Genomic DNA, 24,098 nt, shown 5'->3' on the forward strand with positions numbered 1-24,098 from the left:
AAAAAAAAAAAAAAAAAAAACTAGAAAACATGCTAAGTTTTTTGTGGAATGGTGCCTGCTACTGCCCCAAATAAACAAGGTCTTTTTCTCTACAGCTAAATCCTCTGCCCACCGCCCCTCCACCACCCTGCAAACTACGCTAGCTTCTAAAAACGTCCAATTTTGATTACCACATAAATATTGAATATTCCACTGTGGTCTGAGAGAGTACTTGATATAATTTCAGTTTTCTTACATTTACTGAGACTTGTTTTGTGGCCTATCATATGGTTATCTTGAAGAATGTTCCATGTGCTGATGAATAGAGTGTATATTCTTCAGTTGTTGGGTAGAATGTTCTGTAAATATCTGTTAAATACATTTGTCATAGGGTATAGTTTAGGTCCATTGTTTCTTTGCTGACTTTCTGTTTTGATGACTTGTCTAGTGCTGTCATTGGAGTATTAAAGTTCCCCATTGTTATTGTGTTGCCACCTCATTTCTTAGGTTTAGTCGTAATTGTTTTATAAATTTGGGATCTCCAGTGCAAGGTGTGTATATATTTAGAATTGTGATACTGTGCTTTTGGAATGGGGCTTTTATCGTTATATAATGTCTCTCTTTGTCTTTTTTAACTGCTGTTGCTTTAAAGTTTGTTTTGTATGATATAAGAATCCTACTCCTGCTTGCTTTTGGTGTCCATTTGCATGGAATATCTTTTTCCACTGCTTTACCTTAAGTTTTTGTGAGACTTTATGTGTTAGGTGAGTCCCCTGAAGAGAGGAGAAATTTGGTTGTTGAGTTCTTACCCATTCTGCCATTCTGTATCTTTTAAGTGGAGCATTCAGGCTATTTACATTCAATGTTATGAATGTAAATGAATACCTTGTTTTTTTATTCATTGTGTTATTATTATACAGGTCCTGTGAGATTTATGCTTTAAGGAGGTTCTATTTTGGTGTACTCAAAGGATTTGTTTCAAGATTTAGAGCTGCTTTTAGTAGTTCTTGTAGTGCTGGCTTGGTAGTGACAAATTCTCTCAGCATTTGTCTGGAAAAGACTATATCTTCCCTTCATTTAGGAAGCTTAGTTTTGCTGGATACAAAATTCTTAGGTGATAACTGTTTTGTTTAAGGAGGCTAAAAATAGGTCTCCAATCCTTTCTAGCTTGTAAGATTTCTGCCGAGAAACCTGCTGTTAATCTAGTAGGTTTTCCTTTATAGGTTATGTGATGCTTTTGCCTCACAGCTCTTATTTCCTTTGTCTTGACTTTAGATAACTTGATGACTATGTGCCTAGGCAATAGGTACCTGGCCAGGTTTCCTTTTCTTGACTGCAATTCTTCATTGTGCTTTTAGCGTTCCATTGTCTTCAATCAGATACTTTTTATGCTTTTTCCAGATCTAAGTTATTTAGTCCACCATTATCAGAGACTTCCAATTTATTATTTAAATATCAACATGAGTAATTCTTCTGAATTTTTATCCCATCATATTTGCCTTCTTTGAAGGATCATTTGAAACCACTGAAGTAACGTTTAAGCCATGTTAACATTCCGGAGCTCTTTAAAAAGATGTATCTAAGGATGTATCTAATCTCAGTACTCTACTATTTTAGTGCCAAGGTTTACCAAAGAAAACATGGACTTCTTCATAGCCTTAACTATAATTTTGCAAGTTATTATTTACCTTCCCTAGCTGCATTCATAATAACCTATACACATATTTTATTTCTCTATCTATATGTTTAATTTGTATTTGTGTTACTGGTGGAGGGTGTCCAGGTTCTTGGCATTTTGAACAAAGAATTGGACAAAATGCACAAAGAACAGAAAGAATGAAGCAGCAAAGGCAGAGATTTATTGAAAACAAAAGTATACTCCACAGGGTGGGAGCAGGCCTGAACGAGCGGCTCAAAATCCTGGTTACAGAATTTTCTGGGATTTAAATATCCTCTAGAGGTTTCCTATTGGTTACTTGGTGTAAGCCCTGTGTAATTGGAGAGGATGAAATGAAGTTACAAACATATTTACTTGGTGTACACCCTATGCAAATGAAGAGGATGTTTCCTAACATAGCTGAAGTACAGTTACCAAGTTATTTTCTTGCTGTGTAGAGATGGGGTTTTTTTTCCATTTGATTTAGTTCTAGGAAGTCCTTAGGTTCCCTGCCTCTGGACCCAATTTTGCTACCTCATTTGTATAATAATTTCAGACGTTCATAAGCATGTGTTAACTACAAATTTAGCAACCTCAAAACTAGCTGAACTTGCCTTTCAACTCCTGTTTTGCTTAATGCAGAAAACTTAATTCTCCAATTCAGCAAATTATGCACTGTTTTTGTTAGTCTTTATGTGGTAAATTCATACTCAATTCTAGACTTTCTTCTTAGCATCTTAGTCTCCCCAGGGACTAGAAATGTCCCAAGAAGTTATGCATTGTTCAGGAAATGGAACGAAGAAAAGTTTATCTTCCCGTTTCATATATCCTTGCATGCAATTTTTTAAGGATTTATTTTTTAGACTAATTTGAGATTCACAGCAAAATTGTGAGGAAGGTACAAAGATTTCCCATATATTTCCTGCCCCTGCACATACATGGCCTTCCTCATTAACAACATCCTTCAGCAGAGTAGGTGGTAACATAGTGGTGAGATATGAGGGAGGGGAAGCGTTCTATAGTCCCATTGTTAGGTCTTAGGCTTTTAGTGTGCCTGTGCCTCTGGACTGTGAACTTCAGAAGTGCTTCTCAGTTCCACTTTGAAGAGATTGCTAGAGTAGGCAGGAGTTGGGTATGATCTTTTCTTCAGATTCATTAGGCTTTGATAAAACCCTGCAGGTTAGGCTCTGGTTAACTAGTTTCTTCTGAGGATAGGCCTTGTTAAGAGCAGAGTGTTGTCACCTACTTCAAAATGGTTTCTATTCTCTCTCTGCTAGAGCACAAGAGAATTTTTCTCTAATATTTACTGTGAGAACCTGATCAAGCTCCTGAAGGTAAAACTTATAAAAGTGTGTTAAGTGTCAAAAAGACTGACAAGAGGAATTACTGATTTTTCAGTCTACTGAACTTTTATTTGTTGTTTGGACTGAGTGGTGACTTCTAATCTTCTTATGTGATAAATCGGAAACAGGAAGTCTGCATGCAATTTTGAGAGAGGTTTTAGTGTACATGTCCTGGTGATGCCCATTGTCTTGCCACATTCCGTGCTTCCTATTATATGTGTTGCATTTATTGACAGTATCCTTTCATTCCAAATCTTATTTCTCTTTCCATCTTCTAGTACTCTCTTGAATATATCTACACATCTCATATATAAGAAGAAATTCTTGGATCTTATAGGCACGAAGCTACAGTGCATAATATTTTATGAGTCCAGCCTCAGATCTAGTTACCTAGGAATATAACTCAACCATTGCTGCTCTTAACACACAATAGGCTGAAAAGGCAACTTTCCTCTTCTCAAGCTATACACTCTGGGAAGTGAGGCACAGCCCCTCAACAGTTTCTATGATCTCCCTACATCTGGGACTTTGCCTGAAATGATCACAAGGCAGCAATATTGCATTGGCATCCAGGCTCTCTTTCTTTTTCTTTTCTCCCCAAACTCCTTTATAAAACTTGAAAAGTGTTTTTACTCTTCATTTAGCATAGAGGAACATTAGCTTTCATATCATCAAGTATTTCTCAAAACTCTATTTTTTATAATATATGTAAGCCCATGTACTTTTGAAAAAAACTTTCTTAAAAAGTTATCTACTGCAATTGAAAATGTTAAAGATTATTGTTTTTGATATAAGTTATGTAAATTCTATTTTGAAACTCAACAGGCTTCCTAGATTGATTAATAATCTGCCATTGCCCCTGAGATGATAAATGACACTGATTTAATGACTGGAGGGCCTAAGGTCAATGAGAATATAGATGGAAAAGCTACATATTTTAGTTTTAAAAATGAAAGAACATACACAGTTAAAAAAATAAGAATTGGATTTCATTAGGAATGATATAGATCTTTAAACACACAGCACCATGGTTCTTTATAGATTGTCTTGGATAATGTCAATGATTTCATGGTAAACTTGATCATAGACATCTAATCCAAACAAAAAGTCTATATGATTGTAGTAAGAAATAGTTTTATAGTAAATGTGGTTTGTGATTTCAGAATGTAAAATTTTAACGTCTTCAGGGTCAGCCAACAAGTCACTTTCACCATTCCAAATTGCAGTTGCCACATTCATGTTTGTCACGTTGTAGAATGGAGACGTTGTCTAAAAATAAATGAATGAAAAAACAGTTTTCATAGGAGATGATACATTAGAAGGTTTTAATTACTAATTGTTTAAAATGATGAGTTAAATACTGTTTTAAAATAAGTCAAATCTAATGGATTCAACTTAATGGACCTGTTGAAACAAAGGTATGAAAGTATGAATAGGCATTACAAGTTTTAGTTGAAAATAAGTTATACATAAATCTAAACTAGACAGTTTGTTCTAATTCAAAATATTCAAACACTTCACAGAGATAATTTCAGTACTATTTATAAAATATGAAATATTTTAAGTCAATTTTCTGTGGCAGTATTACTGTCAATATGTTTGTCAATAAATTATAAGTATTGGCAGTCCATGTCAACTCTGATCTCTTTGAATTTGATCTTCAAATTTTATATGAAGATCAGACTTTTATATGAACAGATCACATCAGCCTGGAGTTTAGTTGAGACAGAAAAGTATGGAGGAAAAGCATAAACTTTGAAGTCAGACAGACTTGGGTTCTAGTACTTCAATAATTTTGTTATTATACAATTTTTACCACATTCTCATTGACTTCGAATTTTTCCTAATTATTATATATGTTTTCTCATCTTTTTAAATAGCATAACTGCTTTTAGGGTCAATAAATATATTATGCCTTTTATTTCTTATTTAACCAAGTGTAAAGCTATGGATATAAAAAAACACAGTATTTTTCCTCTTGAGAGACATTGACTTCTTCTTCTGCCTGTCAACTTTTCTAGACTTATCTAGGATATTTGTTGTTAAAATACGTAGAAAACATGGAAAAGCCACTTTGGTTGGATGTGACAATATGTATCCAAATAAATATTATCTTCATCTGCTGGTCCTTATCAGTGTGTTATTGTACTCTGGGGATTTACAGTTGATCCTTGATCTATAGAAAAGTTATCTAAAAAATCAGGAAGAGAGAGAGTTTTTATAGAGAATTATGTACCTGATTATAATGAACCAAGTTCAGATCAGGACTGCCCCAGTCATAAGCTTTCAAATGAGTAGAATTTAAAAGCTGAAAGAGAAACAAAAAAATAAGACCGTATCATGTGTTCATTACAGTGGCAGCTAAGCAAGTTAAACATGCAATGCATATATACCCCCGTTGTACTGGGTCTGCTGGTATTTATGCAGGTGGGCTTCTTTGTTCTTCTTTTCCTTTGAGTAGAGAAATAAATGGAAGGGGTTGGAGATTGGGGCAGGGGAATCTAAAGAAATAATTCCATTGTCTTTATATAAATGTACATATACCCAAGGCTTTTTTCTACCCAAAGGAGGGCCTCTTGTGAGAAGTAACATCAGGCTTCCTCAAATCTTCAGCTTCTTCAACAGAGGTCAACACTGAGTGTCTTGCACTAAGACTAAGATAACACCCACCTAAAACACCTTGCTTCAAACAGTAGGGCTCAAGAGTTTGTCCCAGAAGTCACTTTTTTCTTTACCCCTTTACACTCATAGCCTCCCCACCACTTTCTGGCCACGATTACTTATGACCTTGACATTTCTAACACTTTGATCAATTCTGAGGAATTTTCTCATGTTATCTGTTGGCAGCATTTGACATAGTTGTTCATTCCCTCATCCTTGAGATCTTTCCTTTACCTAACTTCTAGAATACCACAATTTTTTGATCTTCATTCTTACTTTCTGTTCCTTTTCAGCTTTGTTTAGCCAATTTAGTTTCTGCCACCTGACCTGTTAATCTTTTCCGATCTCGGTACCCAATCCTTTCTCAAAAGGATCTTGCTTTTCTGTCTATACTCACTTCATTTGCATTCTCACCCCTGGCTTTTTGTATTCTCACTCTCTTGGCTTTACATGTCATTTATATTCAAAACGTTTACCTTCTTTTGTAAGTCTTTCCTAAATTCTAGGCTCTTATATACAACTGCTTACTCTACGTCATCACTTAAATACCTAAAACTTATTTTACCTTTCCTCCAAAACCTTCATCATCAAACCTCCCTATCTCCTTTAATGGCAATATTACCTTTTCCTTATGTAAGTCAGAAACTTTAGAATCATCCAAGACTCTCTTTCTCTCTCACCTCTTATAGGGTCCTTCATTAAACCTTGTTGCCTGCATGTTCATGATATACATATGTTTATTCAGACTCCTTTCATTTTCACCATCTCTGCTGTCAACACATCAGTCCAAACAATTGTCATTCCCATTTGGATTATTGCAGTAATTTTCTAACTCTCTCACTGCTTTCACTCTTGTCCTACTGTAGTCTACTTAACATAGCAGCCAATGTGTTCCTTTTAAAACTGTAAACTACGTTATATCACTTCCCTGCTCAAAATCATGCAGTGCCCACTCACTTCACACAGAGTGAATGCCAAAGTCCTTACAATGATATGCAGATCCCTGTCTTACTCATTATTTTTGCCTCCTTTCACTAAGTTTCCATGTTCCAAATGTCACCATCTCACTAAAACCTGGCCTGACCTTTCTATTCAAAAGTACAACCTACTTCTCAGCATGCCTAATACCTTTTCCCTACTCTTTTATCCCAATTTATCCATTGTTCTATTCCCTTCTAACACATTATAATAGTTTTTAAAGTTAACATGGTTACTGTTTATTATCTACATACCTACTAATAATATGTAAGCTTGAGGATGACAGGAGTTCTTGTTTTGTTCACTAATGTAGCCCATGAACACAGAATAGTATAGACACATAGTAGGTGTGCAATAAATATTGTTACAATGGATAAATAATTGCAAAGGTTGTTTAGATTTTTCTAGTCTAGCCATCACCAGAGAATAAAGTATAGCTTATCTTACCTAAATGTAAGTTACAATAAATGTTTTCAGTAACTTATATCAAATCAATTACATTATAGATTTAAACTTTTTGTAAATGAAAAAGCCTTACCCAATATCTTAACCATACTTTAAAGTTACCTAGTGTTTATTAACTTTAATGAACATTTATAATCATTAGCCTTTTCAATTCTTACAATATTTTTCTTAGTTAAATCAGATAATTATTAATTTCACTTTAAAAATAAAGGAAACTGATTCAGGAAGATTAAATGAGATGCTCAATGTCACCCTGCCACTAAGGTCCAGAGAAAGGTTTTAATTTCTGGTCTTTTGATCTGAGAAAAGTCTTCTTTCTACTATGTTATCCTGGTTTTCAACATTAAGATTGCATTCACAGTAGTTTTTTTTTAATCAATATCATTAATTGAACAAATATTAGTTGAGTATCTACTATATGCTAAGAACTGTTGGCCTTGGAAATACAAAAGTGAATAAACTTCTCATGGTCCTCAGGAGTTAACAATTTAACAGAGGAGAAAGTGCAGTCTAGTGAAAGTGTTTCAGAGTAGGCATCAGGATAACTAACTGTGTTCCAGTCAGATTTTTAAAAGTGGAATAGTTTTCAAGCATTGGGCAAGTCAATTGTGGGACATGGCCTAGATAATCCCTAGTATGCTGTTGTAACATTTTCTCATTTGTAAAACTGATATTTATATTGCTGTAACACTACTTAGGTTTAGAGGATTTATTAAATTATGATACTAACATTTTATTTTTATTTATGTATTTCTTTATTTTTGAGACAGAGTCTTACTCTGTGCAGCAGTACAATATTGGCTCATTGCAACCTCCACCTCGTGGGTTCCAGTGATTCTCCTGCCTCAGCCTCCCAGGTAACTGGAATTACAGGCATGTGCCACCATACACAGCTAATTTTTGTATTTAGTAGAGACGGGGTTTCACCATGTTGGCCAGGCTAGTCTCAAACTCCTGACCTCAGATGATCCACCCACCTCGGCCTCCTAAAGTGCTGGGATTATAGGCGTGAGCCATTGCACCTGGCCTCAATATTTTATAAACTATAAGGAATTATAGAAATATATAATAATTTAATTTTATCCTTATAAATTTATTACTCTATGGCCATCGTATGATCCCTAGAACAATGAGGTAAACCATGAGTAGCGTAAATTAAATTGTATTGAAATGCACTTTAGCAGTTATACCTGACTCCAGTGGAGCATATTTTGAACAGATGTTCCTGCTGGGTTGTGTGAAAAATACACATCCAAACGACTCTGAGGGATTTTAAAAAAAAAGCATTTTTATATTAGTTGAATCATAGAAAGCATAATCTCTTAATATTTATTGAACTAAATTATTTCAAGAAAATTAGGTTATTTTAAAATTAATATTAATAAACAAATCATCAAATTATATTTTAATTAAATATACAAATGTACTTATTCAATTGTACAATTTTTACGTTAATATAGACGCCATTATTGAATTTCTAAGTTATTTGATCTGTCACTCACCCTACTGAAAACAATCAAATGTGACTGACACAGGCCTATACACACACATACACAAACACCTTTTGAAAGCATGAAAGAATTAACAAGATAGAAGTAAATTACTAAAATAAATTGAAGAGAGAAATAACCCCCAAAGACAAACAAAGAACTAAAGTCACTTTGTTTAAGGTTGTCAGTCACAGAGAATGTAAAGTTTCATTCTGAGACCTTAGCTGTTGAAAAAAACAAAAAATCAAAGTCTAAGGCCTGTCAAAGTTGAAAGATTTTAAAAAGAAACACTCTCCATAAAGGCCTCAAATTCTATAGTGCACAAGGTAAAGCCATGATGTTAATCTGCAGTCTATATTTGCATTCCCTAGATAGTCCCTGGGAACCTCAGTGAACCAGACATGTAGAGTACTGATCTCAAAGTGATCTCAGGTGCCTTGAAAAAGCAAGCAAGATTTATTTCCACAAGAAGAAAAGGCCTGTCTTACTATTCCAATTCTTGGTAAAAATTTCTCAAAATCAGTTAACTCTACTCAGTCAAAGAAAAGCAAGTATGTGAAGAGAGAGGTATCATGTAAGGACAAGCAAAAATGATAAAAATTATTTTAAAAACCCTCACAAATATTTTTTATGTTATCGGATGCAAACTATAAAACAAGTGTTCAGGTTTACAGAAACTGTAAAGCAACCACCAGAGGACAGGAACCTGAAGAGAATAAAAATACAGGAAGCAAACCTTTCATTAATCCCAACTTTCATCCTGTGGACATTTTCCAATACGGTGCAGGGAATTGAGCCAAATAGAGTACGGCAGTCTTGCTGGGCAGAAGAAACAGAAATCAGTCTATGTGGGTGCTATGGAGTTGGACTAAAGGCCATAGATTGCCAGAAGTAGTCTCCTGAATTAACGAAAAGTGAATAAAATAAGACCAACCCTAAAAAATCTAAAAATGGGCACTGACAATTAGCTAAATGAGCCAAAACTCTTGAGAGGGTAACTGCCATGAATGTTTGCTCCCTCCTAAACTCCTGCTGGTTGCCATTGTGGTGGTGGTACGTGGTGGGATCTTTGGGAGGTGATTGAGCCATAAAGTCTCTGCCCTCATGGATGGGATTAATGCCATTATAAAAGGGTATGTTTGAGGCTGTGGATAGTGGCTCACACCTGTAATCTCAGCAGTTTGGGGGGCCGAGGTGGGTGGATCACCTGATGTCAGGAGTTTGAGACCAGCCTGACCAATATGGTGAACCCCATCTCTACTAAAAATACAAAAATTAGCCGGGCATGGTGGCATGCATTGGAAGTCCCAGCTACTCAGGAGGCTGAGACAGGAGAATTGCTTGAACCCAGGAGACAGAAGTTGCAGTGAGCTGAGATCGCACCACTGCACTCCAGCTTAGGTGACACAGCGAAACTCCGTCTCAAAAAAAATAAAAAATAAAATAAAATAAAAGGGTGAGTTTGGTTCCCTTTTGCTTCATTGTTGCTTCTTTGCCCTACACTTTTCACCATGTGGTGGCACAGCAAGAAGGTCATTGCCAGATGTCAGTGCCTTGATCTTGGACTTCCCAGCCTCCAGAAGTGTGAACCAATACATTTCTGTTCATTATGAATAACCCAGTCTTGGGTATTCTATTACAGCAACACAAAATGCACTAAGACAGTAATTTAACCAAGAGAACGTGCAGCATACTATTCACAGTACCTTGCATTCAATCCTAGTCACAGAGTGAAACAGGAAAACACAGCCAACAATAAGGACATAAAATAATCAGCAAAAGCAGATGCAGAGATGCTGCAAACATTGGAGTTAGCAAAAGCTTGAAAATAAAGTATGATTAATATGTTAAATAAAATATTTTTTAAAGTTTAAAATGGTCATAAAGGAAGAATATTTTAACAGATAATTAGAATTTATTTTATAGTCAAATGGACACTCAAAATAAAAATATAATATATAAACGTTAAAATTTATTAGATGGATTTAAAAGCGGACTACACACAGCAAAAGACAGGATTATTGAACTCAAATTCAAAACTATATAAAATATTCAAACTTAAGCACAAAAAAAAAAAATAGAGCAAGGAAAGATGTTGGCCACTGTCAGGTGGTCCAATATTTTGAAAGAAAAAAAATAATTGAAATACTAATGGCTGAGAATGTTTAAATTTGATGAAAGAAGCTCAGTGTATCCCAAATGGTGAATCCCAGTTAAACTGGTATAAAGTTTTTGCATTATTTAGGATGTGGATATAAACACAAATTTAATGTAAGTAATAATACATGATACATTTTATAATTTCTAAGAGAATAATAAAGAATATTTTTAAAGCTGTAACAAAATAAGATAAAATAAAGTATTAAAAAGTATTTCAGAAACACAAAAGTAGTCAAGAAATGTGAAATAAAAAGAACACCAGATAGGACAAATCAAAAGCATATAGCAAGATGATAGCCATAAATCTAATCTTAATAATTGTATAAAAACAAATTTACTAAATACCATAATCCAATTAAAAGGCAAAGACTGTCAAAATGGATTTGAAAATATTGTTAATACACATATATGTATATATGTACGTATATATGTATATATGTATGCATGTGTACACATACACACACATACATGTGTGTATATATACACACACATATATATATACGTAGAATATTAATCAATCATAGAAAAAAAATTCTGCCATTTGTGACAGCATAGATGAACCTGAAGGGCATTAGTAAGTTAAATAAGCCAAATAGAGAAAGACAAATACTCGATGGTATCACTCCTATGTAGAATATTAAATAAATAGATAAAAGGATGAACTCATAGAAACAGAGTAAAATGATGGTTGCCAGGGTCTGGCAGGTAGGAAAAATGGGGACATGGTGGTCTAAGAGTATAAACTTTCAGTTATATAGTAAATACATTTTGAGGACCTAATGTACAGCATGGTGAGTAGCTAATTATACTGTACTGTATACTTGAAATATGCTGAGAGAATAGATCTTAAGCATTCTCACCAAAAATGTGACTCTGTGAGGTGACAGATGTGTTAATAACTTGATTGTGGCAATTATTTCACAATGTATTTATTTGTCAATTGTACCTCAATAAAAAAGAGAAAATTTCTTTTGTTTTCATTGCCATTCAGGCTACTTGAAACTGTCAAAAATAAAGTTCTGACTGAACAATGTTAAATGTTAAATAGCCTGTACAGAAATTTTTAACAGAAACATTCTATAATTAAAACTCAGATATTTATTATGTCCTCTAATTATAATTATTCTCTGTGTTTGAAATAAGCTCCAATATAATGCTTAGTTTTCTGGTACACTCCAGATATTCCTTCCATCATGGGTCACTACTGTTTACCTTAATGTAGGTCAGAGGCTTATACAACCTAAATTGCATTGTTCTGTTCACCTTCCATATGAAGAAGTGCACAGTAGCTTTCATAAACACCTGTCAGGCCTATCTGTGAGCAATCTGAAATGTTTACCAGAGTCTCTACTTCACCTTTATCAGAAAGATAAGAAGGAATCCATTTCCTGAAAGGGACCTAAATAGTAACCACACACCCTTGACAGCTGTACTCAGATATCTCAGGCTCATTTCCCTTCATAAGAGTTAGAATTTCTTTTTGTAAATCATCATCAAAAAATCATAACACCTGGACAAGGTCAAAACTTTGGTTGCTTGAGGATACATTTTCCAAGTATTGTGAGCATTTTTGTCATCTGTTTTTCCTTGCATCATGACTTGCTTTCAGTTCTCACGACTTGCTTTCGATTCTCTGGTTGGTTTTCCACACCCGAGTGACATCGGTCAGGTTCCACTCACTGCCTTTTTACAAACTACCAGATTCTTTTTTGTTTTTTCATACTGGCTCTAAGCAAACAATTTTAAGCCAGACCCTACTTCCTCCACAGATCTTGCTAGGCTCAAGAGACTGATTCAAGCTGAACCACAGTTTCACAATTAACTATTTCCAAACACAGTGTGCATGAAAATTTTCTCTTCCAACTTCCTACAATTCCAGTTAAATTAAGACACAGTCATATTACAATCTACAACACTGTCAACTTCTGTTGTAGAAGAAATGCCACAGTTTTGAAGGCTAGGAAACCAGAGTATAAGCTTTTCTAATAATTTACACACAAAAAAGAGTTCTCAGAGACATCACATTATAATTACAAAAAATATAGAATTGGCCAAATATACTACCTAAAACATAGAATGAATGGATAAGTAAAAATAAACATTGTATTTATGATTCTTCCAGGCCTCCCATAGTAGGTGCTTAGCACTAGATGAACAGAAAAATAGGGGGATATGGAAGTAATCCTTTTTGCCTTCTCTGGCAGAAGGTACATTGCTCATATCTTTGTGGGTGGAAAAGATGAGAACTGAGTTTCTTATAGCATTCTGAAAATAAGATAAGGTTGAACAAAATCAACAAAGTCAACAAACATATCCTTGTGGCATAAAAGTGTGTTTGGGAATTAAGAGAATACCTCTCTTTCTTTGAATGTCTATATTGGCTCTCTTTGAGAAGCTCTTAAAAGGTCCAGGTACAAGAACTAACCTCTAGTCCAAATGGCACATTTGCTTCTGCCAAATCTGCATCTTTAAATAATGTGATGAGAAACGCTTAGAATGAATGCCTATATCCTTAAGAGAACCTATACACAATCAATCCAAAGGTTTTGGTAATAGTACCTTGAGTACTACAATGGTTTCCCACTCCAAGAGTATTGATAAAAGCTAGAAACTTAAAGATAATTGGCAGGCACTAATTCTAATTATGGAAAGATCAACAAGAATGGGAAGGAGTATTAGGAACCAGCAGGAGGAGTTATGGAGTTACAGGAAACAACTGAATAGAAGAGGACCTAAATCTTAGAAGTCTCAGGAGACTAATACCCAGTAGCAAAGGTCAATAAAGATACCCATCACATCAGCTGCTCTCTAATATTTACAGACAGCAAGACAAATATGCAAGTAAAACAATCCTAGCATGTTAATGCAAGTTAGTTGTACAATGTTGATATAGTCATAAAATCAGATAGGCTAAGAATCTGACGACTAGTGTATGTGGATGAAACACAAAATGACACAAGGTATAACACAAGCACTATTATTATTATACTTTTCAAATATTGGAAAATATACATATTTCAAATTCAACTTGTTCTTACCATATTTAAGTTTTTTGAGTCATATCCAAACATCATAAACAAGATACTGAGGCAAATCTTATCAAAAATCTGTAGTGGACACAGCTTTGAACCAACGCATTTTTTAAATGAGGTTTTAGACAAGAATTCTTTGTTGCCAGAAAAAGCCTGTAAAATAAATTTATTGTATCCACATTTGGATGACCACAATAAGTACTAAAGAAATGTTGTCGTAATTCACTATATATAAAACCAAACAAATTATCTCACAGTAGTTTGAAAATTTCAAATAAAGGAAAAAACTTAGAAGCAGGGTGGTTTGGCCACTGGATTTCCTCTCACAGTGAGGTTCTAAAGTTATAATAAGTAAAATTGTATTCCTTTGTAGAAACAAAGTTAGGAATCTAGTGTAAATGAAACCAAAAATTTCAATTCATACTTGTGGTTGTCTGAATATAGTCAAGATCTCTTATTTGAAAGCATAAAATTATCACTTTGGGTTATCAATGACATAAAATAAAGGTAGAACATACCTTGACTATTGACTTCCATTTGTATGTCATTCTAACTAAAGGACTTTTTAAGTACTTTGTGGAAAAAACTGGTGCTAAGGCAAAAAATATTTTGATTCTTTCAGCTATCTTTGGTATAGTAGAAAATGTTATGAAACCTAAAATAAAGTAAGATATAAATTAGTAAGCTATTCTTAAGCAATTACTAGCATGTAAGAGATGACACCAAGGAGAATAACAGTAAGTTCAAAAATAGTTTCTGAACAATGAACTATTTCTTAATTCACTTATCAAACATTTTTAAATCACCCAGTATATTATATTATATTGGTCATAATATAATGCTGATAATTCGGGTTTCTACAATGTATAGACCATAAAGAATGACACTTTAGCAATAAATCAGACATGTAACATCATAGTTTAAAAATCAGGAGCAATATTGAACATTTTTTATAACTTGCAATGGTGAAAATGAAACATGAATTTTCAGACAGGTGAATTTTACACTTTAGGTGACAGGCTCAATAAATGTCCCATTGTTTTAACATTTATCTTCAATATATTTTAAAACTCCTTATCATCTTATACAGAGGATACTAAGCATCTTATTTTATTGGTAGTTTTGAGGCATTAATGTGAAAATAGTCATTTTTCCCTTTGCCGTCTTATCAAGCTATCTACTTACACGTCAATATTCTGATTGGTTATTTATTTATTTAGGTCAGGTTCTGAGAAGCCAAACAACCAAAGAATTATGTATCATGTGATAAGTCAACAAGCTCCAACACTCATTACTCATTTTTTTCTTATTTCTACATTTTCAGGCATTCCTCGTTTTAGATAATTGAATAGTTGATGAGAATTTGGACTAAAAGTCACATATATGGTTAATACATGTCAGAGAAAAGATATGTAGAAAATGGGATTAGGTTGTTACTCAACATGCTTTTTGTAGTAGGAAGTGGATTATTTCTATAAGAAAATTATTGTCTTCAGCTTAGAAACGATTTACTTAATATTAGCTTCTATTATAAGATGGCTTTTTCTCCCTGCAAAGTAGAACAACATGAGTAATGAGGTTTATAGTACCATGCAAGAGAATTATGTTAGGTCATAGGTAATTTATTTCTGAAAGTAAAGTTGTTATATATTAGACAGGCATTAGAGTTCTGATTAAAGTTCTTTTCTAGTCATGTTTAAATATAGAAAGAATTCCCTGATTTTTGTGCATTTCTTAAGTTTGATCAGTCCTAAATGCAAAAACATACATAGATTTTCATCTTTTCCACTCATAAAATCCTATGCTACATTTTTGAAAGGAAAAATAATGTGAAAGTTCTATTTGTAGAACACATAATAGTGGCAATCTCACTTTGATCTTAAATAACATAGATATCCAACTTTTATACAATTTGAAACAAACAAAACCACAACCAACCTTGTCTTTACAATGAATTCCTCCTGACTAGAGAAGACTCCATGTGGGATCAAAGCAGCATGTAAGATTCCAGGACATTCTGCTATACTATGTTTATCTCACAGTTTTTGTTTTACTTACAGGTCTAGAAGCTTATCTACAACTTTAACAAGTATATGCACAACATTAACAAAGAAATTAAGGGATATTAGCAATAATCTTTCTTGGCATACCAATAGTAGTACCCTGTGAATGGCCTACATAAAATATTTCCTCTTGTCTGGTTTGCTTCACAATGAAATCAATGGAGGCTGGAAGGTCATATTTTGCCATCTCGTCAAAACTACAAAAGAAAGAGGAAAATAAAAATAGCACTTTCTACTAATGTTATGTTAATACTTGAAAATAATGAATAGGTGAATGAATAAAGGCAATTTTCTACTGTCTTTTGTTATTAATCAGGAAGTTATATGGTATAATGTATCTTCTAAATAGAGACTTCTGTGGGAACTCAAAGTCAAGGAAATAAAATCACAAGGCAGTCTTATAAAGAGGGTGTTTGTATATGAAAAACAGAATAGGGTAGACAAAATATATGAGTTATAGAGTAGAAGAGTAGTCAAAGGAAGGATAGGGTTGGTCAGTAAGGTACTAAGTAAGAAATAAAGATTATTGCTGAAACATAAGTAACAAATTCAAAATCACACAAGTACTCTTTAATTTTCAAGCCAAAATTCACATAAATTGTAATGGTCTATGGAAAGTCCTAAATTGTGAAAAGAGTAAGACCTAAATTTTATTTTATTTCATTCAAAATGAAAAATTTGTATACACTTATAAAATGAAATGTTACTTCATTTTATTTGTACCTGAAAGCCCAGAATTCTTTGGAATTCGTTTCCAGGTACAAGTGTTTCCTGGACCAGGTATTTCCTCTGCTATTTCCCATCCACACATCATAACCAGCATCTGCCAGAATGAAGCCCAGACTATTGTTGGGAAGATTGGAAATCCAGCTTCTGGCAGATGTAAGCAAACCATGTTGCAAGTATACAACAACCCTCTGAGCTGAAAAATAAATGTAGAAAATTCTTTATAAATGTTGTGGTTATCTATATGAAAATCTCTTATATGAAATTCAAACTTTTAGTACATGACAGTTTAAAGTTTTTAAAAATTCTTTTCATAAGTAGGGTAAGTTACTAAGATTTAATCCCATTGTATGATAGAGCTGTTTAATACAGTTCACTAACGGATGTCTTTCAAATAACCAAGTGAGCAATTAGGTCACATCACACTTAAATATATACATTTTAGTGAAAGAGAATAATCAAACATTTTATAGTAATTCGAGCACTCATACACATTTTAAGTAACACATTTTAAATAAGGGATCAATTACATAGCAAAGTTGACATATCCATTGGCACATGGCAATGGTATCCACTGATACTACCATATAACTCCCATCAAGAGGCTGCCAACCTGATAGAAGAATGAAATAAGCCCTTGAATGCTCAGTAAAAGCCAGCCAGGAAAAATCCAGCTGAGAGATGACATTCTGTAAGCATGGGCACTATCCTTCAGGAATTATTGTACATTTTTTAAAGATGGCGAGAATATATTTGTGATAACCCAGTAAGTAGAACACAGGAGTCTGAGGAACAAGAGCTTGCCATTACTCCTAGGAACCCACTTAGGGACCTGTTCTCACAGTTTCAGCCTCTACATCTCTAGAGGCCCTGGTCTCCAGAGAGAAAATGCTACCACCAAGGCACTATAAGCATCCTAACAAACTTAAAGCTATGACCACTGCCTGGTCACTGTGGGCTCTTCATTACTGAAGACCAGGAAGTTCATTGACCCTTATCATCATAAGAAAGTAGGTCTGCTGATACAAAATGAGGAAAGGGAGAAATACATTTGCTCTTCAGGTGATCCACTGGGTCATCTTTTCCTACTTCTATGCCCGGTTTTAACTGTACATGAACAAGTACAACCATCATCTGATATGAATATCTTAGCCCCTAAGGATGAGGGCCTAGCTTACCCTATCAGGCAGGCTAGCTGAGAGGTAGAGAAAGCTAGAATAGATTGTGGATGAGGATGTTTATGAGTACAAGTTATGGCCTTAGGTTGTTTTTTAAGGGTTTATTATTGCTCATCAGGCAGGCTAGCTAAGAGGTAGAGAAACCCAGAATGGATGGTGAAGGAGGACATTTATGAATACTAGTTATGGCCTTAGTATTGCTTTTTAAGGGCTTACTATTGCTCCTTTCTTGGCCAAATTGGAACTGCCTCACCTAAGAGATCACACCTCCTTCTAGGGGTAGCCTTCAGGCAATGATTAACTGACATAGGAACACAAAAAGCTGGCTCTCTAATCTCAAGGTGGAACCACCTCTGTAGTGTAATTTTTATGGGAACCTTGAACTTCTCTGAGATCATTTTTTAGCTAGCCCCAAGCTGAGTCATATTATATTACTCCTTAACTCCTTACCCTACTTTATCCTAATTTCCACATTACTGCCTCCTGACAGTATTTCACCAATCAGTCACATGTACCTGAACCCCTCTCTCAGACTCTGCCTTTAGAGCACTCTAAGGCACTTGCTGTGTTTTAAAATTATCTTTAAATCTTTAATACAGTACTTGCAAAATGAGGTCTTAGCTTGGGGGATAATACTATTATTATATAAAATCTATGTTAAGATTTTCTGCTACTGGGTGTAACCTTTATAAATATGCAAAATTATGTTAATTAAGGTCGTTTCAAATTAATATCCTCTCTGAAGTGCACTTTAATGTTCAAAATAACTTGAGAGGATGCCCTATAATATAAGAAACATTCTATTTTTTTCACATTCTGTTTCCTTCTGAAAGAAGCATTCTTTCAGGAAGAAAAGCTAAGGAGAAAAGAAAATACTTGGCTTTTATTTGGGTAATTATATGAATAAGCAAAAGTAATCCATTACATATTCTACTAGTGAGTGGCAGATCTAGGATTACACCCCAGACTTCCTAACAAATTCCAGTGCATTTTTCACCACACTCTGATGATTCAAATGTACTTAGTGTTGGAATAAAGAGCCCTGAGGCTGCCACCAACCTCATCTCTCTGCTGTTTCTAGCGGAGAGAATGACAAAGACAAAGAAGGAAATTTGCACCAGCCTTTCTTCAAAACCTAGAGCATAATAATGTTATTGTGTTTCACAGCATTTCTAATTTCTCATCAGAGAAAGAAAACTCTAGAGAATCAACATGTAAGAGCCAAGTGATCCATGAAAGAAACCTGGGAAGAACAGCTTGTGTTCCATCACAACCTCTCTGTGACCAGAAGGCCAGTGTATCTTCTTGTGGCATGTGGGAAGATACATGGGAAGTTAAGTATTCACTTAATCTTAAGGTGCTTTTCTTGTCCTACATTCTCCGACAATTAGAACAATTAAGAACTTCAGGCCCCAGATGGTCACCAATCCATCTTCAATTGAATATTACCTAGATTTTTATTATTGTCTGTCCTCCCATAAGAAATTCTATAAAGGCCAAGGATATAACCATCTTCGGTTATAATATCATATTCTTCATCAGGGTAGCCCCAGTAGGAAATAATCTGGCTCTAGATAAAAAAAAAAGCAAATCTTTTAGCATAAAATTGTTATCGAATAAAGTTGAATGGTTTGCCATTTCTAACGCATTATGTGATAATGAAACTTGGTGTTCTCTCTCAACCTCAGGCCTATCTATTTTTATTTTCACTAATTTGCTGATTCAGTCAGTTAATAAATATTTTTTAAACACCTACTGAGCAGCAGTTTTATATACTAGGGATTGAAAGAATAAAATAAACAAACAAACAAACAAACAAACCCCCACCCTCAAAGAGATATCGCAAGAATATTTTCTTTTTTAACTACTAGTCTCTCATACTTTTACCTACCTGCCTATACACAATTTAAAAATATACATGCATCCATAAATGTTTGCATGTCTATGTGTATATCTAATCTTATATCTGAAATTTGTATATATGTAAATATATAGAGAAGGAGGTATATATTCATACCCTCATATATATGAATATATATTTCAAATATGTGAAGGTATGAATATATTTACACATTTTTCATTACAAAGATAGAATAAGGCTGAAGGAGAAACTAAGCTATAGAATAGCAGATGAGAAACATTAACATATAGAATGTGAATATAGATATGTACATTTGACTGTAAATCTATTAAATTAAAATTCCAAATTTGAAGAGTAGCATTCTCTGTTATTTCGGCAGTACAGATTTATTTTCTAACAGCTTACAATATTCATATCTGCTTCAGGGTTCGCAGATCTTTGATTTTGAAAGACACCATGGGTAATTCGAAGAATTCGGACAAAATACATCATTGTGAAAAGATACCACATTTGGGACCTATATATAAAAGGAAGATGTTTACACAGTTAAAATTGCAGCAAATTATACCATTTATAAAACTGCAGCAAGTAATTCTGTGAGGTAGGAAATATTACTGTTTTCAGGTGAGAAAACAGAGGCTTCGAAAAATTAAATAACTTGGCTAAAACCACACAATGTATAACTGGCAGTCAGAATTCAGATTCAGGACTGCTTAATTTCAAAGTCCATGCTTTTCTGGCTACCCTATTTTTTGGATAAATTCCCTCTCAGAAGTCTCCATTATAGTATTGCTCAGCCCAATTCTGAGAGCTTTATCATGTATTACATATTAAAAGAAAGGGTAGATTTGGAAGCTTGGATAATTTTCATTCAGCAACTCATTTTTTTTTTTTACAGATAGGTGATTTTTGAATCTCCTAAATTCTACGAAGGCAGAACTCTTAAGTTTTTTCTTAAAACAATAAACCAGGGACCCACAGAGGCTGCCATCCAGATTCTCCCCCAAAAAGCATGACTTACTAATCTTATGAGCCTTGTATAATAAGACAACCACTATATCTAGAAGGACACAATCCAAGGATTATAAGACCCCTACCTTCGCCACTCACTAGCTAGGTGACTTAAAGCAGATTACTTAACCTCTCTGATCATCAGTTTCCCTGCCTACAAAATGCAACTAACACCTACTTCTCAGGATTGTTATAAAACTTAAATCTGATCAATGCGATATGATGTATCAGTGTAATGCCTGTCATATAGCTGACATTAATATGTAACAATCCTCCTTATTCAAGAGAACAAAATAAAAGCAATTTAGGGACATAATTTACATGCACATAATTGATATGTCTTTCTTATATATTTATTAGTCCAGTTTCCAGTGCACTGATAACTTGAAAAAAAAATATGTAGCTCTGAAAGTTTTAAAGTGTATTCATTTTTTTAAAAAAACTTTCTAACTTAAAACTAATTTACAGAAGCTGCACTTCTCTCCTTTGGTCCAAGTATTTATATTTGGTATAATATCTGTGGTTTTCATTGAAGGCAACAGCAAAGTTTAAAACAGCATTACCAATATCTTCTACCAAAGAGAAGAGCAAGAGCTGCTAATTTAACTGCACGTGGAAAAACTTTATAACATTTGGAATCACATTTAGATATTCCTCCTTGGTTGTACTCTTGGAAAAGTGCTCAGCAGGCAGCAAGTCTACTCAGTCCTCTGTCCTCATGGGCTGTCTCAGATAAGTATATGGAAATAGCTTGGGAAGGAATATGTTCTCTGTCTGTACATGTATTAACTACATGTATCACTACACACTGCTTGCTTCCTAGCTGAGGTTTTAAAATGCTTTGCATTATATCTAGAAGGAATGTATAGACTATCATCTGAAACAAGATACCTTTTAAAATAAAATTCTATTGATAATTATCTTGGGAAAATAGGCATACTCTGGACTGTTCCAGGCATGTAGGTTATGACTGCCCAATTCATAGCCTCAAATATTTACCCAAATTTTAATATTTTTATACAAAGGAAACACAGAAGTATAAGCCTTTGACATATAGTTGTGGTACTCCTAATAACCACCAATGGGAAATGAAATGAAATTAACTGAATGAAATTAACCTTATTATTTGCAATGACTCGTCAGTCATACAAAGCAAGTAGTAAAAAAGTTCACTAAAGTCTAGAATGTGGCCATTGAGCACTTGAAATGTGGCCAGTGAGAAACTAAATATTTTATTTTAGTTAAATTAATTTTAATATGAAAGCTAAAGCAGTGTAAAATATTTTTCTGTTAAACACAACTTTAAATTTTTATAAGATTTTCTGTATTGTTAATCCCAATTCAAGATTGTCTTGAAACAAAAGCAATACTTGTCAAATATCCCATAACTGAAAACAAGAAAATGACAGGATGACATGTTTTTTCATCCATATCATGCTGAATGGAAAAGCTCATTTATTACCTTAATAAACAGCTATTAGACTTTACGTTGAAATGAAAACTTTCCATAATGCAATTCAATAATAATGATTTATACATTTTTCTAACATGAATCAATATGCAGATTTTAATTCTAAACAGCAGCATTTATATAAATTGGCTACAAAACTACAAGAAAAATAGTTGATATTAATAAATTTAGAGTTGCTTTGCAACTCAAACTTGAATTTGATATTAATAATTTTAAGTTGACATGAGCTATTTAAATCTACTTAACTTGGAGAAATAGAGTTTTTAAGTTGATACGTTTTTACTTCAAAGTCTAATCAATTTTTCTAAAAAAGATAAATAATTTTGTCATAGTACATGCAAATATAAGAGAAAATGATTTATTGATAGTCAATTCAGTTACTGAAACTTTTAAATATGTTTCAAACAATTTAGGTATGTGAAACTACTGTTTTAGGTGTAAATTTTATGAAATCCAAAAACACCTCAAGTGTGTCTAATACAAATTTAGCTCCAGAATTAAGATCTTTTATACATGTAAAATACACTCTGGATTTTGAAGGTTTACAAAAAACGATAATGTAAACTATCTCAACAATAATTTTTCCAATACTTACATGTTGAAATAATAATTTGGATAAAATGGTTTGCTATTAAGTTCATGCAAGATATCATAGAAGTAATCACCACTACTAGATTAAAATATTACCTTGGCCTGTAAACCTTGTACCTAATGGAGCAGGTAATCATTATTACTTCAATTTAAGTTACTTGCCATAATTTTCCATCCATGCTGGCTACCTGGTGAGATACTATTCCATGGAGCAAATCACTGGTGCTTTGCTCTGCTGAGAGGCAAACTTTCATAAGGCAGTCAAAGGTGAAAGTGAGTAAAAAGTGCAGTTTTGTACCACAGTGCTAAAACTGGAGGTTGCCAGAACTTTAAATAATGATTTTTAAAAGCTGTCACCCATTTAGCAAAAGTACCTAAACAAAATATGAAGATATCAAATATCTGTAATATTCAATAGAATTTCCTAAAAGATGACTTGAGAATTATGTTTCTTTAGCTTCTGCCATTAAAATGATTAGTTTGACTCTAGGTACAACACACAACAATGAAAAGTATTATATCATACCTCTCTGCTTTTGTTGATTTTAAGCGTCCAATGTATGTGTCTTCAAAGTAGTCAATCATATATTATGTTTCTTTTAGCAAAAGTTGCTAAGTAGAGTCATAGGAAAGCTAAGAAAAAGCATATTATACTAAAAAACAAAATAAATAGAGAGAACATTTAGCTCAAGACAATACTAAATTCAGCTTCCGATTTTTTTCAAGCCTCTTTCCCACATGTTAACCCAAATACATTCACATCTTGACAAAAATGAGAAAACCACTACAGAAGTTGTCAGTGATAGTTTCCCGCTAGTGTCCATTAAAAAGCAATTAAAATTATTAAGATATGAAACTTCCTTAAAAGTCTGAAGTAGATTTGTTTTTCTGTCTGGCAGTTATTGTAATAACAGCAACAAGTAGTGACTATGCAGTCTATAATGACTTCAAGGAGTTCAAATATAGAAGCAACAGTCTTAAAAGTATTGTTAGGTCTCAAAAGAAGACATTTGCGTGGCCAACGAACATATGAAAAAAAGCTCAACGTCACTGATCATTATCCAACTGAATTACCATTTGGCCTATCTTGATTTAAGTATTATCCTCAAAAGTCTTGTATATCTTCTAGCGAACAGATAGTGAACTCTTATAGTCTCTGAGAATTCTAAATTTGATTCTAGTTGCCAGGGAAACTGTATTGAATATGACAAAATTTCTATCCTCTTGGTGCTTAAATTCTAGTAGGAGAAAAACAATAAATAATAAATAAGTAAACAGGCAAAAAAGTGAGATTACTTCTAAAAGGGATTGAGATGAAGAAAATAAAGCATTCATTTTTCCATCATGTAATGGAATAGGGAGGCACTGGGTGGCTATTTCAGGTCAAGTGGTTAGAGAAGACCTCTTTTAGGTGACTTTTAAGCTGATTTGA

The 24,098-nt window shown here is 33.7% G+C and overlaps 1 protein-coding gene across 1 annotated transcript; it reads right to left on the bottom strand.

Annotated features, from left to right (window-relative positions):
* Nucleotides 1–3,948: 3,948 nt before the first annotated feature.
* LIPJ (lipase, family member J) lies at nucleotides 3,949–23,824 on the bottom strand. The gene is made up of 11 exons (XM_011947897.1): nucleotides 23,741–23,824; nucleotides 23,193–23,319; nucleotides 19,999–20,110; nucleotides 19,182–19,302; nucleotides 16,552–16,750; nucleotides 15,916–16,025; nucleotides 14,284–14,420; nucleotides 13,772–13,918; nucleotides 8,274–8,345; nucleotides 5,216–5,287; nucleotides 3,949–4,248 (listed from the first exon to the last, which is right to left on the bottom strand). Exons 2-11 carry the CDS (start codon nucleotides 23,249–23,251, stop codon nucleotides 4,015–4,017), a joined length of 1,263 nt encoding a protein of 420 aa, XP_011803287.1. The 5' UTR covers nucleotides 23,252–23,319; nucleotides 23,741–23,824; the 3' UTR covers nucleotides 3,949–4,014.
* Between the last annotated feature and the right edge of the window lie 274 nt (nucleotides 23,825–24,098).

This window comes from Colobus angolensis, unplaced genomic scaffold, assembly GCF_000951035.1.
Source record: "Colobus angolensis palliatus isolate OR3802 unplaced genomic scaffold, Cang.pa_1.0 Scaffold270, whole genome shotgun sequence".
NCBI classification, from domain to species: domain Eukaryota; kingdom Metazoa; phylum Chordata; class Mammalia; order Primates; family Cercopithecidae; genus Colobus; species Colobus angolensis.

What these genes read in the sequence shown, in the direction of transcription:
- LIPJ (XM_011947897.1), bottom strand. Translation starts at nt 23,251, where the DNA reads ATGATTGACTACTTTGAAGACACATACATTGGACGCTTAAAATCAACA. An exon ending in AAATCAACAAAAGCAGAGAG is followed by an intron (nt 20,111 to 23,192) that starts GTATGATATAAT and finishes TTTTATATATAG; the next exon opens with GTCCCAAATGTGGTATCTTT. An exon ending in TTCACAGGGTACTACTATTG is followed by an intron (nt 14,421 to 15,915) that starts GTATGCCAAGAA and finishes ACTTTATTTTAG; the next exon opens with GTTTCATAACATTTTCTACT.